At 36.4% G+C, this 12,525-nt stretch overlaps 2 protein-coding genes across 3 annotated transcripts; one reads left to right on the top strand and one right to left on the bottom strand.

Moving 5' to 3' along the window:
- Window positions 1-412: 412 nt before the first annotated feature.
- On the top strand, window positions 413-6,599 carry LOC132066018 (protein WVD2-like 7). Its single transcript, XM_059459424.1, has 12 exons — window positions 413-549; window positions 1,768-2,460; window positions 2,548-2,916; window positions 3,019-3,077; window positions 3,243-3,308; window positions 3,656-3,758; window positions 3,848-3,919; window positions 4,248-4,346; window positions 4,505-4,603; window positions 5,579-5,710; window positions 5,817-5,948; window positions 6,118-6,599. Exons 1-12 carry the CDS (start codon window positions 493-495, stop codon window positions 6,343-6,345), a joined length of 2,109 nt encoding a protein of 702 aa, XP_059315407.1. The 5' UTR covers window positions 413-492; the 3' UTR covers window positions 6,346-6,599.
- A 211-nt stretch (window positions 6,600-6,810) lies between these two features.
- LOC132067232 (two-component response regulator ARR11-like) lies at window positions 6,811-11,050 on the bottom strand. Of its 2 annotated transcripts, XM_059460393.1 has the most exons (6): window positions 11,033-11,050; window positions 10,779-10,938; window positions 9,225-9,377; window positions 8,772-9,140; window positions 8,543-8,619; window positions 6,811-8,185 (listed from the first exon to the last, which is right to left on the bottom strand). In XM_059460393.1, the coding sequence occupies exons 2-6, from the start codon at window positions 10,921-10,923 to the stop codon at window positions 7,202-7,204; spliced, it is 1,728 nt and encodes a 575-aa protein (XP_059316376.1). In that variant the 5' UTR covers window positions 10,924-10,938; window positions 11,033-11,050; the 3' UTR covers window positions 6,811-7,201. The 2 variants fall into 2 exon arrangements, with proteins under 2 accessions (XP_059316376.1, XP_059316377.1); XM_059460394.1 differs by lacking the exons at window positions 10,779-10,938; window positions 11,033-11,050 and adding an exon at window positions 9,931-10,303.
- Between the last annotated feature and the right edge of the window lie 1,475 nt (window positions 11,051-12,525).

The following is a 12,525-nucleotide window of genomic DNA, read 5'->3' as shown; positions in this document are numbered from 1 at the left end:
TCTATCTTGAGTTTGGGTCGAATCTTAGGGCCTCATGCAACTAGTTCCTAATATAGATGTCGTAGAAAAGAAAAAGGGAAAGACAACTAGTATTAAAGGGGGGCGCATCCGTGTAAACCCAGTAAATTTAGGAAACTGAGCCGTTATAATGTCTGTAATTAAGACAGATAATAATTTACGGGTATTAATTAATACAAAATTCAAACTATATCCTTATCAGCTAAGGTTTATTATTATTATTATTAGCAGAATTAATAGTATATTGAAGAAAAAAAAATCCAAAAGAAAGAAAACTAGCCGTTAGGCTCCTCCTCTCTGATTTCAATGGGAAAATAAGTCATTTTCTTCACCATAACGTTCCATTCCATTTCTGCATATCCAAGAAAATTGAATTTTTTTTTTCTCAAGAACAAAAACACCTTCTTTAGGTTTCAAGAAATAGTTAAAACTAGTTGAAAAAGAGGGTTGTTTTAGTTTTAGAGGCTAAAGGAAATGGGTGAATCTTGCTTGGTACGATCCTTTTCTCAACCTTCTCAAGAACGTACTGAGGTTAGTCCAATTAACAACATTCCTTTTTTTTTTTTTTTTTTTTTTTTTAAAGAAGATTGAGCTATTGGTCTTGGTAAAATGCAATCTTTTGCCCCTTTGCCTATGAGGGTTAATGAATTAATTGAAGTTTACTGCTTTTTTGTCATACTTGTTCATTTTTTTCATATTTGAGAAAATGGGTCATGGTAAAAATGCAATTTTTACCTTTTTTGAATATTTGAGCTAATGGATCTTGGTGAAATGCAATATTTTGCCTCTTTGGATAGAAGGATTTTTGAACTACATTCAAAAATAGATTTTTTGTCAATATTATGTCTAGGATTCTTTACTGATTCATAATTGAGATTTTGGGTGTGTTTAGATGCAAATCTAATGTTGACATAATTTGTTTACTGTTTATCATTTCTGTTAATGAAATTGGTCCAAATTGTATAGAGTGGAATGTAATTAAGGAGTTCATAATGTCAATACCAACTTGTTTGGCATTGAGGTGTAGTCGTTATTCTCGTTGTTGGTGGTGTTATCATCAATTCTTTATTGAATTAACGTTCTCTATGGTCCCTAAAGTAGAGCTTATTTTTGTGTGTTCTGATTCAGCAGCAGTATAGTTGTTCTTTATTTTAGGATTCTGTTATTGTTTCATAGTTTATGAGCTATTTGAATCGACTTTAGGGTGCGTTTGGTATGTAGGAAGAATCTGTTTTCAAAATGTTTTGACATCTGGGAGAACAAGTTTCTTAAAAATGAGGAAAATGACTTCCATATTAAATGCGGAAAACAATTTCCATTAGGGACATGCCAAGTTAATTGTCTCCTCCCCACCCACCCAACCAACACCCCCAACCCCACCCCTTGATCCCCCCCCCCACCACCCCCGGACCCCCACTTCCACCCCATCCCTCACCCCTATTGTGTGTTGCTAGATTACATAGAAATGTTGTGTTGCTAGATTACATAGAAATGTTCTTAGGATAATAGCTTTCTGCTTACTTACCAGACACTAAAAACTTGTAAGAAACCCACTTGTTTCCAAGAAAGCATTTTCTAAGAAAAACATTTTCCTTCATACCCAAACACACCCTTAGTCATGGAAATTGCTTTCAATAAGCATGTTGGGGAATATGAATGTATGGATTGAAAAATCATTTGCAATTCTACTACATTGATCTGTGGGAAGTTTTGCATTTAGAAGCTGAGCTGGAAAATTCCTCATTACAGGGAGACCCTTTACGTGCATTAACAACCTCAGTGTCATTTGGAAGATTTATGTCTGAATCTCTGGACTGGGAGAAGTGGTCCTCATTTACTCACAATCGGTATCTTGAGGAAGTTGAGAAGTATGCAAAGCCTGGTTCAGTTGCTGAGAAGAAAGCTTACTTCGAGGCTCAACATAAAAGAGCAGCTGCTAAAAAAGCTGCCTTGTTGCTAGAGCAGCAAAATGCAGCAGTTGATAAGTCATCTGATCCGAACTTGACAAATCAAAACAATGATCATTCCACAGTGAACTCTGAATTGACGGGGACTAACAGTTATGTGGGTATTGAAGAAACACAACGAGAAGAGGAAGAGTTGAAAATTGATGATTCTCAAAGGGAATCCAAGTCCACTGAGAATGGCCATTTGAATGTGACAAATCCAAACCTTGATAACTGCACAATGCGCTCTGAGTTGCCAGAGAATAGCAGTGATATGGGTATTGAAGAAGTGCAGGGAAGTGAGGAGGATAACACAACTACCTTTGGCTGTTATCCTGCTCATGAAGAAATTAACTTGGAAATTGCTGAGACTGAAAACTCTACCGAACAATCTTATCCAGTAGAGAATGAAGTCAAGTCATTGGATCAGCCGGAAAATGCTGTTGTAGAGGCAAGTGATAATATAGCACAACTAAAGGAGAAGACACAAACAAAGGTTTGTACCATTACCTAGTTTATTTTTTTCTTTTTTTGTTAAACTGGGATTCTTTAATATGTAATTGAACATGCTTCAATCTTGTAGAATGCTGCTATGGCGGGAGAATCAATGCTGTCAATGAAGAAGAAGCCGAAGAAACCATTATCCTTAACGACTAGTGTAGCAAATAAGAATGAATCATCAAGGTTCAAATCTCATGTCAAACCGGCGACAGCTCTGCAACCTGTAGTGACTGATAAATTTGCTCCAACTAGTGGAAAGAATGGAAAAGTTTTGATTGACAAAAAGCGACCAAATCCAAAATCTCGTCACATGTCAATCAAGTTTTCTTCTCACAGAGAGGAAAAAAAGAAAAGATTGTCTCCGATTCTTGAAAAGATAGTGAATTCAAGAATTGTAAGATCTATCACCAAAACAACTAGAGACAGCAAAGTTCAACAGACTTCAACTCTGGTGCATTAATTGATCTTTGTCCTTAATTTCTCCTGCATAAGTTGCTCTTCTGTTATTTTATTTGATCGTATCATATCATTTAACTCTTTCTGGAAAATGCAGGCATCGGTAAGTGGGCTATCAAAGCGTCCTTCTGAAACCCCTCAACGAGAAATTAGAAGGTAAACTGAAAGAGTAGGTTAAGAACTGAAAGAGTAGGTTAATGAAGACAAGATAGAGCATCCAAATGTCTCTCCAGAAGCTGTGACTTTCTTTATTGATGAAGCTGTCAATGTACATCAGTTATCTAAACATTTTACTGAATGGGTCAAACTCTTTGCTTGCAGGGCTAGAACTGACCAATCATGCTGTAGAAGCAGAAAAGAAGAGGGTGAATCGCTATCACACTCAGGGTGAGATCTTGTGGCATCTCATATTTTGTTTGGGAATTTGCCTTTTTTTACCATTTGCTTATTGATTTCAGTTTGACAAGGACTTTCTTTTATCTGTTGAGGGAAGAATGTAAAGTGAGCTTTGTTTTTTTTTATATGCATGGACTTTAACGTTTGACTTCAATAATAGTTCCAGTTCTAAATATATTTTTGTCGATGTAGTGCCTTTCTGCTATTTTTTATGTATTAAATTTTAAGTGATGCAATTAGAGGCAAATAAAAGGCCATGTTCCAAATAACAATTGTTTGCCTTACAAGTTACTTTAGTTGGGATTTATTGAGCTCAAGCTTTTTACCTTTTGCTGCAGAAACCTCAAATCAATAAACAAGCATGGAAACGTAGCATGTTCCCCTACTGTATTTTCTCCTTTCAGCTTAAGGAGTGAAGAAAGAGCAGCAAAGAGAAGAGAGGTACATGAAGAGCTAATCGACGCCTATGTTTCAGTTCCTTTTTTCATCCTCTGAATCTGATAAGTCACTTGTAATCTGTTGCACTTCAGTTTTTTCAGAAGCTAGAGCAAAAGCTGAACACAAAGGAGGCAGAAAAAGAGCAGCGACAAGCCAAACCAAAGGTCATTCCCATACTTAATTTCCAGAGGCACCATATGTTAAATATAGGCTTACTAAACGGTACTCAGCATACAATTAGGAATGGGGACCTAACAGTCTTCCTTTCTCCATGGAATGAACAAGGAAGTCAATAATAGATAAAATCACCAAAAATATGAATTTGTGTATTTTGCAGACCATCTCACTATATCCATGGAATTGAATTTACACATTTTCCAAATTAATATCATCATTAGTCCTTGAATCAATGGGTTAGAATTGGTCTCATGTGCCTGAACAGAGAAGAAGATTGAATTTCTTTTTAAGGGGAGTTGATTTCTCTTTTTACAGGAGAAAGCCACCAGTAGTTGTAAAGTGCTTATATCAAGAGCTAAATCAAATCCAAGCATTCATCATGAAAGTGAATCATCTAGTGATCAAATGAAGAAGGTACTATTCTATTTTCCCTTGACAAGCTAGCTGTTACCATTAAGCAGCAACGTTGTTGAATCAATGGGGTGGAACTGGTAATCATGTTCATGATCAGGGAAGAAGATTGAATTTCATTTGGCAGTATACTAAGGAAGGAGAGTTGTCTCGTTTTGCAGGAGAAAGCGACTAGTAGTTCTAAAGTGCTTACACCAAGAGCTAAACCAGATACAAGCATTCATCAGGAAAGAGAATCATCAAGTATTCAGATGAAGAAGGTACTGTTCTCTTTTCCAATGACAAGCTAGCTGTCACCATTAGTTGCAACCTTGTTGAATCAATGAGGCGGAATCGGTCTCATGTGCCAAAGCAGGGAAGAAGATTTAATTTCTTTCAGCGGCGTTAGAATATCAAGGGAATATATGTCTAGATTCATATACGTCTAGGCTCATTGTGCTTGAATAGAGAAAATCATAAAATTTTTACATAGCCTAAGACTCATAATTAAGGAGTGCTAAGACTCATAATTAAGGAGTGCCTCTTTTACATTGTTAATCAAGCCAATGAGAAGCTTCTATTTTGCATGGTGTCAGAGCTTCTATGATCACTGCTGCCGGCGGGCGGTACCAGCCAATTGTACTTCCTGCCTAGCCAATGTAATCTTCGACTTTTCTTCCTTTTGGTGCCCAAAGATGCTCCTCTATTTGGCAACTAGTGCTCCAATCTCTGGACAACCGTTTAGACGCCGCTCCTCTAGGATCATTCAACCACCATTCTCTTTCAAGCGATCGATGTTGCTACTTTTTACATGACTAACCTCTTCCTCTAAATCTTGAATTTCTTGTCATTGTTCTACCAAATTGAGTTCCGCTGATAATATTTCTGGGTATTTGCAACACGATGTCTCTTTTTAGTGATTGAGAAAGATTCCTTTTTGTGTACTGCCGACTTCCGGATGAAAGAATGCCAGACACGGTTTTTTTTATTTCCTTTTTGGTGATTGTGAGATTTCAATGTCAATTTTTCAAAATAAGCAAAACTCAAGTTGGCCTTTCAACTTTGAGTTTGAAGGAAGCATGTTAGAATATCAAGTGAATCCATTGTGCTTGAGTTGAGAAAATCATACATAATTTTTACGTAGCCTCAGATTAATATATAAAGAGCACCTCTTGTACGTTGTTAATCAAATCAATGAGAACTTTTTCTATTTTCACAACAATATGCTAAGGAAGGAGAGTTGTCTCATTTTGCAGGAGAAAGCCACGGGTAGTTCTAAAGTTGTTACATCAAGAGCTAAACCAAATGCAAGCATTCATCAATCAAGAGCTGAACCAAATGCAAGCATTCATCGTGAACGAGAATCATCAAGTAATCAAATGAAGAAGGTACTATTCAATCAAATGCAAGCACCTCTTGTACGTTGTTAATCAAATCAATGAGAAGTTTTTCTATTTTCACAACAATATGCTAAGAGAGTTGTCTCAATTGCAGGAGAAAGCCACGGATAGTTCTAAAGTGGTTACATCAAGAGCTAAACCAAATGGAAGCATTCATCAATCAAGAACTGAACCAAATGCAAGTGTTCATCGTGAAAGAGAATCATCAAGTAATCAATTGAAGAAGGTACTATTCTCTTTCCATTGACAAAACTAGATGTTTTGATAGAGATTTGTCCTATTAGACGTGTCACTTGCTGAAGTCCGATATTGGTCAAGGACACTTGATAAAGTCTTATTTGCTGCTGAAATTGTAAACATTTTGGTTCTCACCTTTATCCATTTGTGGCTTTTAGATGCATTGTTCACCTAAATTCAGTAGGAAGCCAGTGTCAGAAATCCAAGACAACAAACAGCGACAACCTTGGAGGCTTTCAGGGCTTTCAGGGAAGCCTGAGGGATCGAAAGATGTTAAAAGGGAAAACAGCCTTTCAAACCATTTCCCAGTGGAAGGTAGATCCGACAACCCCAAATATATCTGTGAGAGTACGCGGGAAAATGCTTCTCCAAATATCCAAGTTTAAGACGGCTGCTGATCCATACAGAGCGTTTTCCAAACACTTGATAAATTGCTGCTGCTTTTCAATTTTGAAGTTCGGGGGACTGCAAATGGGTGCATACATCACTTATAGGCTGTTTAAGACATTGCTCCAAATGTCTAATACAGTAGGGTATCAATTTTGTATTTCCATTCGAGTGGTGAAATTCTGCATGTTCCATTTTTCAATATTCCTAATGACGCAACAACCGAATGTAAATAAAATATGAGCTTTTGGTCTCGGCTGAATTTGTAAATTTTTTAATAATACTCCTAGATGATTTACTTAGATTTTGGCATCTATGCAGCTAATACAGAATAAAAATAATGATTCTCTCAAGAGTTTGTTTTGTGACAGGACCAACCTACAGCAGCTTTCCTTTAAAATCTTGTAAAGCTACATGGTATGGCATCTGTGCAAAGCTAATACAGAATAAAAACATTGATTGGAGAGTTTGTGACTGGACCACACTCCAGCAGTTTCCCTTTCAGATCTTGTATAAACCTTCATAATAGTAACAAGTTGCAAAAGCTCCTTTTTGGTAACACAACAATTTGCATGCTGGGCCTCACTAAATCTACTTACAATACCAGATAATTAAGCATGCTTTGACTAGTAAGTTGTTCAAGAAACTTGCTTATTGTACTAAAAATTTGCCATTGCTCTCAAGTACATTTTTGTGAAGATGATCTTCCACCCCACCAAAATCAAAAGCACTTCCTTACAAGGCCCCCCCTCCTCCTTTCATGGGAAGCTATCTTTAGTCGAGAAGCAACATGGCAGTTGTTGATGAGCAATGCATATATACGTCTACCATCTAAAGCTTCCAACGGGATAAAGGTTAGACTATGAACAGACCTTGGTCCATCACAATACCATCCAATGAATCAATTGGATACTCATAATCAAACCTCAATGTATCATACAAGCATGTTGGAACTCCAGAAATGGGATGTGGATCATTGTAATCAAATTGTTCTATGTTCCAAAGACCATTATTAGCTGGAAAACATTCCCCTTGAATAGAAGCACCACACATGTCCCCGCCTAGAGATGCAACAATTGATCCACTTCCCAAAGTTAGATTTCTTGCGCTTGATTGCGTAACATTGACTACATTGTGACTCGTCGCACTCCATGTAGTACTTGGCATTTGCTCGGGAGTATGAAAATTTGTTTGTTGATGATGGCTCACAGGTTGAAACAAGTTAACAGTACTTTCTACTGGAGAAAATTTTCCTGCTCCTTCACTTTTGCTCTTGAAGAAAGAAGGTTTAGGTTCTGTATTTGGATGTCTGTCCCTCTCTTCACGAGAAGGTACATGGTTGAGAATACTTGTCGCTCGTGTGCGATCAACTGCGATTTGATGAGAAAGCACAGGCAGTGGCTGGTGACTTAACCCATTTTCTGATTGAAAATGTGGTGGAAAGTCTTGCTTGTATGGAAGTTGTGGAGCTTCTCCAGTAGAGCAATATGGTGTGGGTACCGTAGCACTTTTTACATCAGTATTGATCAATCCAAAGGAATCGTTGAGGCCTATCTTTGAACCAGCAGTCTGAGAATCAAAGTTATCTTCAACCACAGACCTAGGCTCTGCCGTTGGCATTGAAACAACACCCTTTACCTTCCCGTTATGAACAATAGCTTTGTCTTCAGAAACACCACCACGCTTGTCTTTTGTAACATCGGTGCACACATCCACTGGATTCTGAAGGCTGAGACTTGAAGAAGTTTCTTTACAAGAAACATCTGGATGCTTCATCCCACAAAATGAGCCTTTAACTTCATCTTCTTTCTGCAACCTAGTCAAGTAGAGGCGATACTTCTGCAAGAAAATAATATTGTTATGAGATCTTTTACACCGTTAAATTTACGAAACCTCAATCAGAGAAGACCCTTCACATTAACATAGTAAATTAAGGAGTTTCACTTTTTATCCCAAACTAAGGTGAATAGACATGCCATCTTTTCTTTATTTATCTCTAATCACCATAATATATCTCTTAATTGCAATCCCTGGATCTAAAGACAGGTACCTTTTCACTAACTGGACCTGATTCTAGGGTGTGGCAACTTGCATGAAATGTTTTACAAGAGAGAGGTTTTGGCTTAACTTGCTATATATGCTGGCAAAGCATGCCAATGTCCCTCATAAGAAACTCAAGTTGTAAGAATAATTCACCTGCAAGTGGCTAGCAACATTTTCTCTAGTCAACCATGGGACACCCATCAAGTCAAGGATCTTCTTGGGACCAACTTCTGCAGAACAAAAAATAAACATTATCACAATATCCCAAGAAAATAATTACTAGAAATATGTAGAGAAAAACTTCATGAATGGAACTAAAGTTTTGGTTTTTATCATTTGGTGCAACTTATTTGAGAGCAAAAAGAAATTTCAATGAACTTACTGTCAAATCCAATCTGGTTTACAGCCTTGACAAATTTCTGATGAAGTTCTATAGTCCAAACTACTCTGGCTTTCTTCATGGAAGAAGAATCAACACATCTTGAATCAGACATTTCTTTTTCATCATGCTTATTCTCAAAATCTTTTCTCTTCTTTCCTGAAAGGATTTCAGCTCCATTAAGCATCCACACTTCATCATATTGGTCCAGTTCATGATTTCCAATGTCCCTTGCTTCCTGCATCTTTTTTCTGAGTACATGCTGCCATATGTTCCTAAGTTCTTTCATCCGTATAGGCTTTAAGAGATAATCACATGCACCGTGTTGAACACCCTTCATCACCCTGCTTGTTTCACCATCAACAGACATCACTGTAAAAGGTATATGAAAAATCAGTACAATTAGTAATTAGTCTAGAACAAAACATAGTTAGTCTTAAATGAAAGAGAACTAACTTATGACGGGCAGATCCATCTCAAGTCCAACATGTTCCAGAAGCTTAAATCCATCCATGTCAGGCATGTTAACATCACTGATCACAATGTCAAACCCATCTTTTCTCTCTCGGAGCAGATATAGAGCCTCTCGTGCTAGACCACAAGTCGTTACTGAAAGAAACCAGTAATAAAGGTCTTCAGAAACCAAAAACTATAAATTAAAGATAAGTGGATCTACTTTAAGTCTTTGATATCTTTGTTGTGCATAAAACATCGATAATTCAAGCATGCAATCTAGAAATTTCAGTGGGGCATGGGAAATTATGAGCAAGCGGCTCATTAGCAACAATATGCTCTCTGCCTCAGCACCAAAGTAATACAATTGGAGAGATAACACGCGCATTGGTATCTTACAGTAAAAGTTCAGTACAAGCTATCAGTTTAACACTGCATCAACATCAAAACCACAAGCACGTCACACAGCTAGTTATAGACGACCTAACTCCTGAATTAGAAAATAAAATTTTGCACCATACAAGTATGAGAATTTGTAAAAGTTCTGATTCAAAGATAATCAGAAATCATCAATTGATATTAGTGGCAAAAATGTGGTAAAGTAGCCATTGATAAAGGAGTTCGCGTGCTACAATATATAGCACTAACTTCATCAAATAACTCCAACTTGCTATAGACCAATTAAATTATCAAACCACAAAGAGCTTACTTATTTTTTACTCAAGCATGATCTCCACGTAGACGAATTAGAAGAAGTTTAGAACTCGAAGGGATACATTTACATCCCCAAAGAGGTGAAAAAATTCAATGGAGCTATGAAACAAAATCTAATATTCAACTGTCCGCCTAAAAATAACTTCAAGATGGTTCTTTTAGGCAAAGTTGAGTGTCAGTCTGAAAATCCTAAGAATTAAGTCTTCTTCCCCTCCTCTTTGATGCCTCCATAAGCTTGGCCCAAAGGAAAAATAAGGATCATTTGAAGTCGTATTTAAACTTTGCAGAAACAACAATCTAAATCAGCATAGAACCCAAAGTTAACTTCAAACATAAAAGGCATTATTTACTTTTTGATCCACTCTTCCATTCTAATGATTCAATGGAAAATATTCTAACAATCAACAGATGAGTACTGTAATAATATTCCCTATCTTTGGGACCTACACGCAGGAGTACATCATTCTAGGACTTTCTAGCCCTAAACAGTAGACACCTTTTCACATGCACATAGAAGGGCATCAAGATTCTGCAAATGAAAAAAAAATTAACCAAAAAAAAAAGGTAACTAACTATGAAATATAGCCTTAAGATCAAGCTAAGGAAATGAACTATTTGAAATCCAAGATCATCCAACAAAACTAAAACAAAAAAAGTAAAAAGGGTGTCTTCTTGAAGTAGTAAAAACAGAATTCAGGCTGGAAAATCCAAGATCATACAACAAAGTAAAAAAAAAATAAAGAGTGTCTTTTTCAAGTGGTAAAAACATAATTCAAGCTTGAAAATACAAGATGATGCAACAAAATAAAACAAACAAAAAGAGTAAAAAGGGTGTCTTTTAACCTTCATAAGAACACTTCTTAAGCATCTTTTCAAGAATCTTCAACCAAGTAGGATCATCATCGACAACAAGAACCCTTAAACCAGCTGGGAAAGTGTCAGTTCTTGGAGAAGAAAAACCAGCACTGTTTTTACTGTTCTCCATCATAAAAACAGCCAGATTCTGGGAAACACAGGAGTACAACTTGGTGTATTAGTATTAGTTAGTACTAGTATAATATATATAAATAGGAATAAACAAAAGTTATAATCTTATCAACTCTGTTTTCTGTTTTTTGTTTTTTATATGTGATGTGTCCGAGAGAGAAAGAGCGAGTGAGAGGGACACAAAAAAGTTTTGAGAGATCAAAAAGGAGTTTTAAAATGGAGCCTGTTTGGATGGGCTTAAAAAAAGCAACGACAAACGGGTCAATTTATTTTTTTTGGGCTTATTTTAAGCATAAAATGACTCATAAGCTGACCAGTCAAATACTCAAACAAGTTGAAAACAGCTTATAAGTTGTTTTCAGCAACTTATAAGCTAAGCCAAACGGGCTCATCGACAGTTTTGTGGGTTTTTGAAGGGATAAAATGAGTGAAACTATGAGTCCGGGACCTAAATGACCCCAAAATACAAGAAATGAACCAAAATACTCCAAGAAAAAAAATTTGTACCAAAGTACCCTTAACGTAATAAATTACTGCGTTAAAAGACTTAACTGTAATGACTCAGTTAAGTTCAAAAATTGTACCAAAGTATCCTTAACGCAATAAATTACTGTGTTAAAAGACTTAACTATAACGGCTCAGTTAAGTCCTTTAGCGTATTAATTTACTGTGCTATACTGACTTGTATAACGCAGGAATTTCCTGCGTTATATAAGTCAATAATTCCACTGAATTTTTAGTAGATTTTACCGTCCATCCGTACTTGATTTGACGTAAAGTTGCATGGCGCAATAATTTGTTGTGTTATATGACACCTTTAAACTCATTCAAACCTTATATAATGCGGATTTTGGACGAAAAGAAAACACAAAAATTCTTCCAACTTCTAAATTAGTAAAAAAATGGAGGATGTTCAAACTGTTAGGGTTTCTTTGTTTTGGGACGGAAAAATTATTTATGAGTCTAATAGTTTGCGTTATGATATTCCCCCAAAATACCATGTTAGTTTTCCACTTGACCTAAAATATTCGAGACTACTCCAAGCCTTGTATAGCAGACTTAAAGTTAGTAGGCAAGAATTTGATTTAACTGTAATAGGGAGATATCCAATATCTTTTTCACCTCAAAGATTAGTTAGTTATGGCGTGTGGAATGTCATAGATGATGTCTCTTTGACAGATTTTGAAGGCATTGGATGATTATAAGGAATGTATCACTTTGACCGCCCTTGAGATGTATGTCGAGAAGGTCCCCATAAATCATCTTGAAGTCCCAGCTAGGGCTCCTCGAGAAGCCCTAAATAACTCGTCGGGAAGCCCCGTCTAAAAGTCGCTGGGAAATTCAGCCTGAAGTTGCTGATGCGGAGCCTACTCATGTTAACACTTATCCTGACATGAGCACTTATGAAGACATTTTGAGGAGTCAAAAGTCTCTGTAAGCTTTAAGCCAGCAAATTGATGGACGGTGGTAAATATTCATTATTATTATTATTATTATTATTATTATTATTATTATTATTATTATTATTATCATTATCATCATCATCATCATCATCTGTTTATTATTTGTATGATAATAGTGATGTTGATTGTAATTTTTTGGG

This window comes from Lycium ferocissimum, chromosome 8 (genome assembly GCF_029784015.1).
Source record: "Lycium ferocissimum isolate CSIRO_LF1 chromosome 8, AGI_CSIRO_Lferr_CH_V1, whole genome shotgun sequence".
Lineage (NCBI taxonomy): Eukaryota > Viridiplantae > Streptophyta > Magnoliopsida > Solanales > Solanaceae > Lycium > Lycium ferocissimum.
The sequence above is the reverse complement of the archived record's forward strand: the minus strand, read 5'-3'. Positions and strand labels throughout refer to the sequence as shown.

Excerpts from the sequence above, each read along its gene's own strand:
- LOC132067232 (XM_059460393.1), bottom strand. The coding sequence starts at position 10,923 with ATGATGGAGAACAGTAAAAACAGTGCTGGTTTTTCTTCTCCAAGAACT. Across the intron at positions 9,141-9,224 it reads GATGGATCTGCCCGTCATAA|TGATGTCTGTTGATGGTGAA; the intron begins GTTAGTTCTCTT and ends TACCTTTTACAG. Across the intron at positions 8,186-8,542 it reads ATGTTGCTAGCCACTTGCAG|AAGTATCGCCTCTACTTGAC; the intron begins GTGAATTATTCT and ends ATTTTCTTGCAG.
- LOC132066018 (XM_059459424.1), top strand. The coding sequence starts at position 493 with ATGGGTGAATCTTGCTTGGTACGATCCTTTTCTCAACCTTCTCAAGAA. Across the intron at positions 3,309-3,655 it reads GAATCGCTATCACACTCAGG|AAACCTCAAATCAATAAACA; the intron begins GTGAGATCTTGT and ends CTTTTGCTGCAG. Across the intron at positions 4,347-4,504 it reads CTAGTGATCAAATGAAGAAG|GAGAAAGCGACTAGTAGTTC; the intron begins GTACTATTCTAT and ends CTCGTTTTGCAG.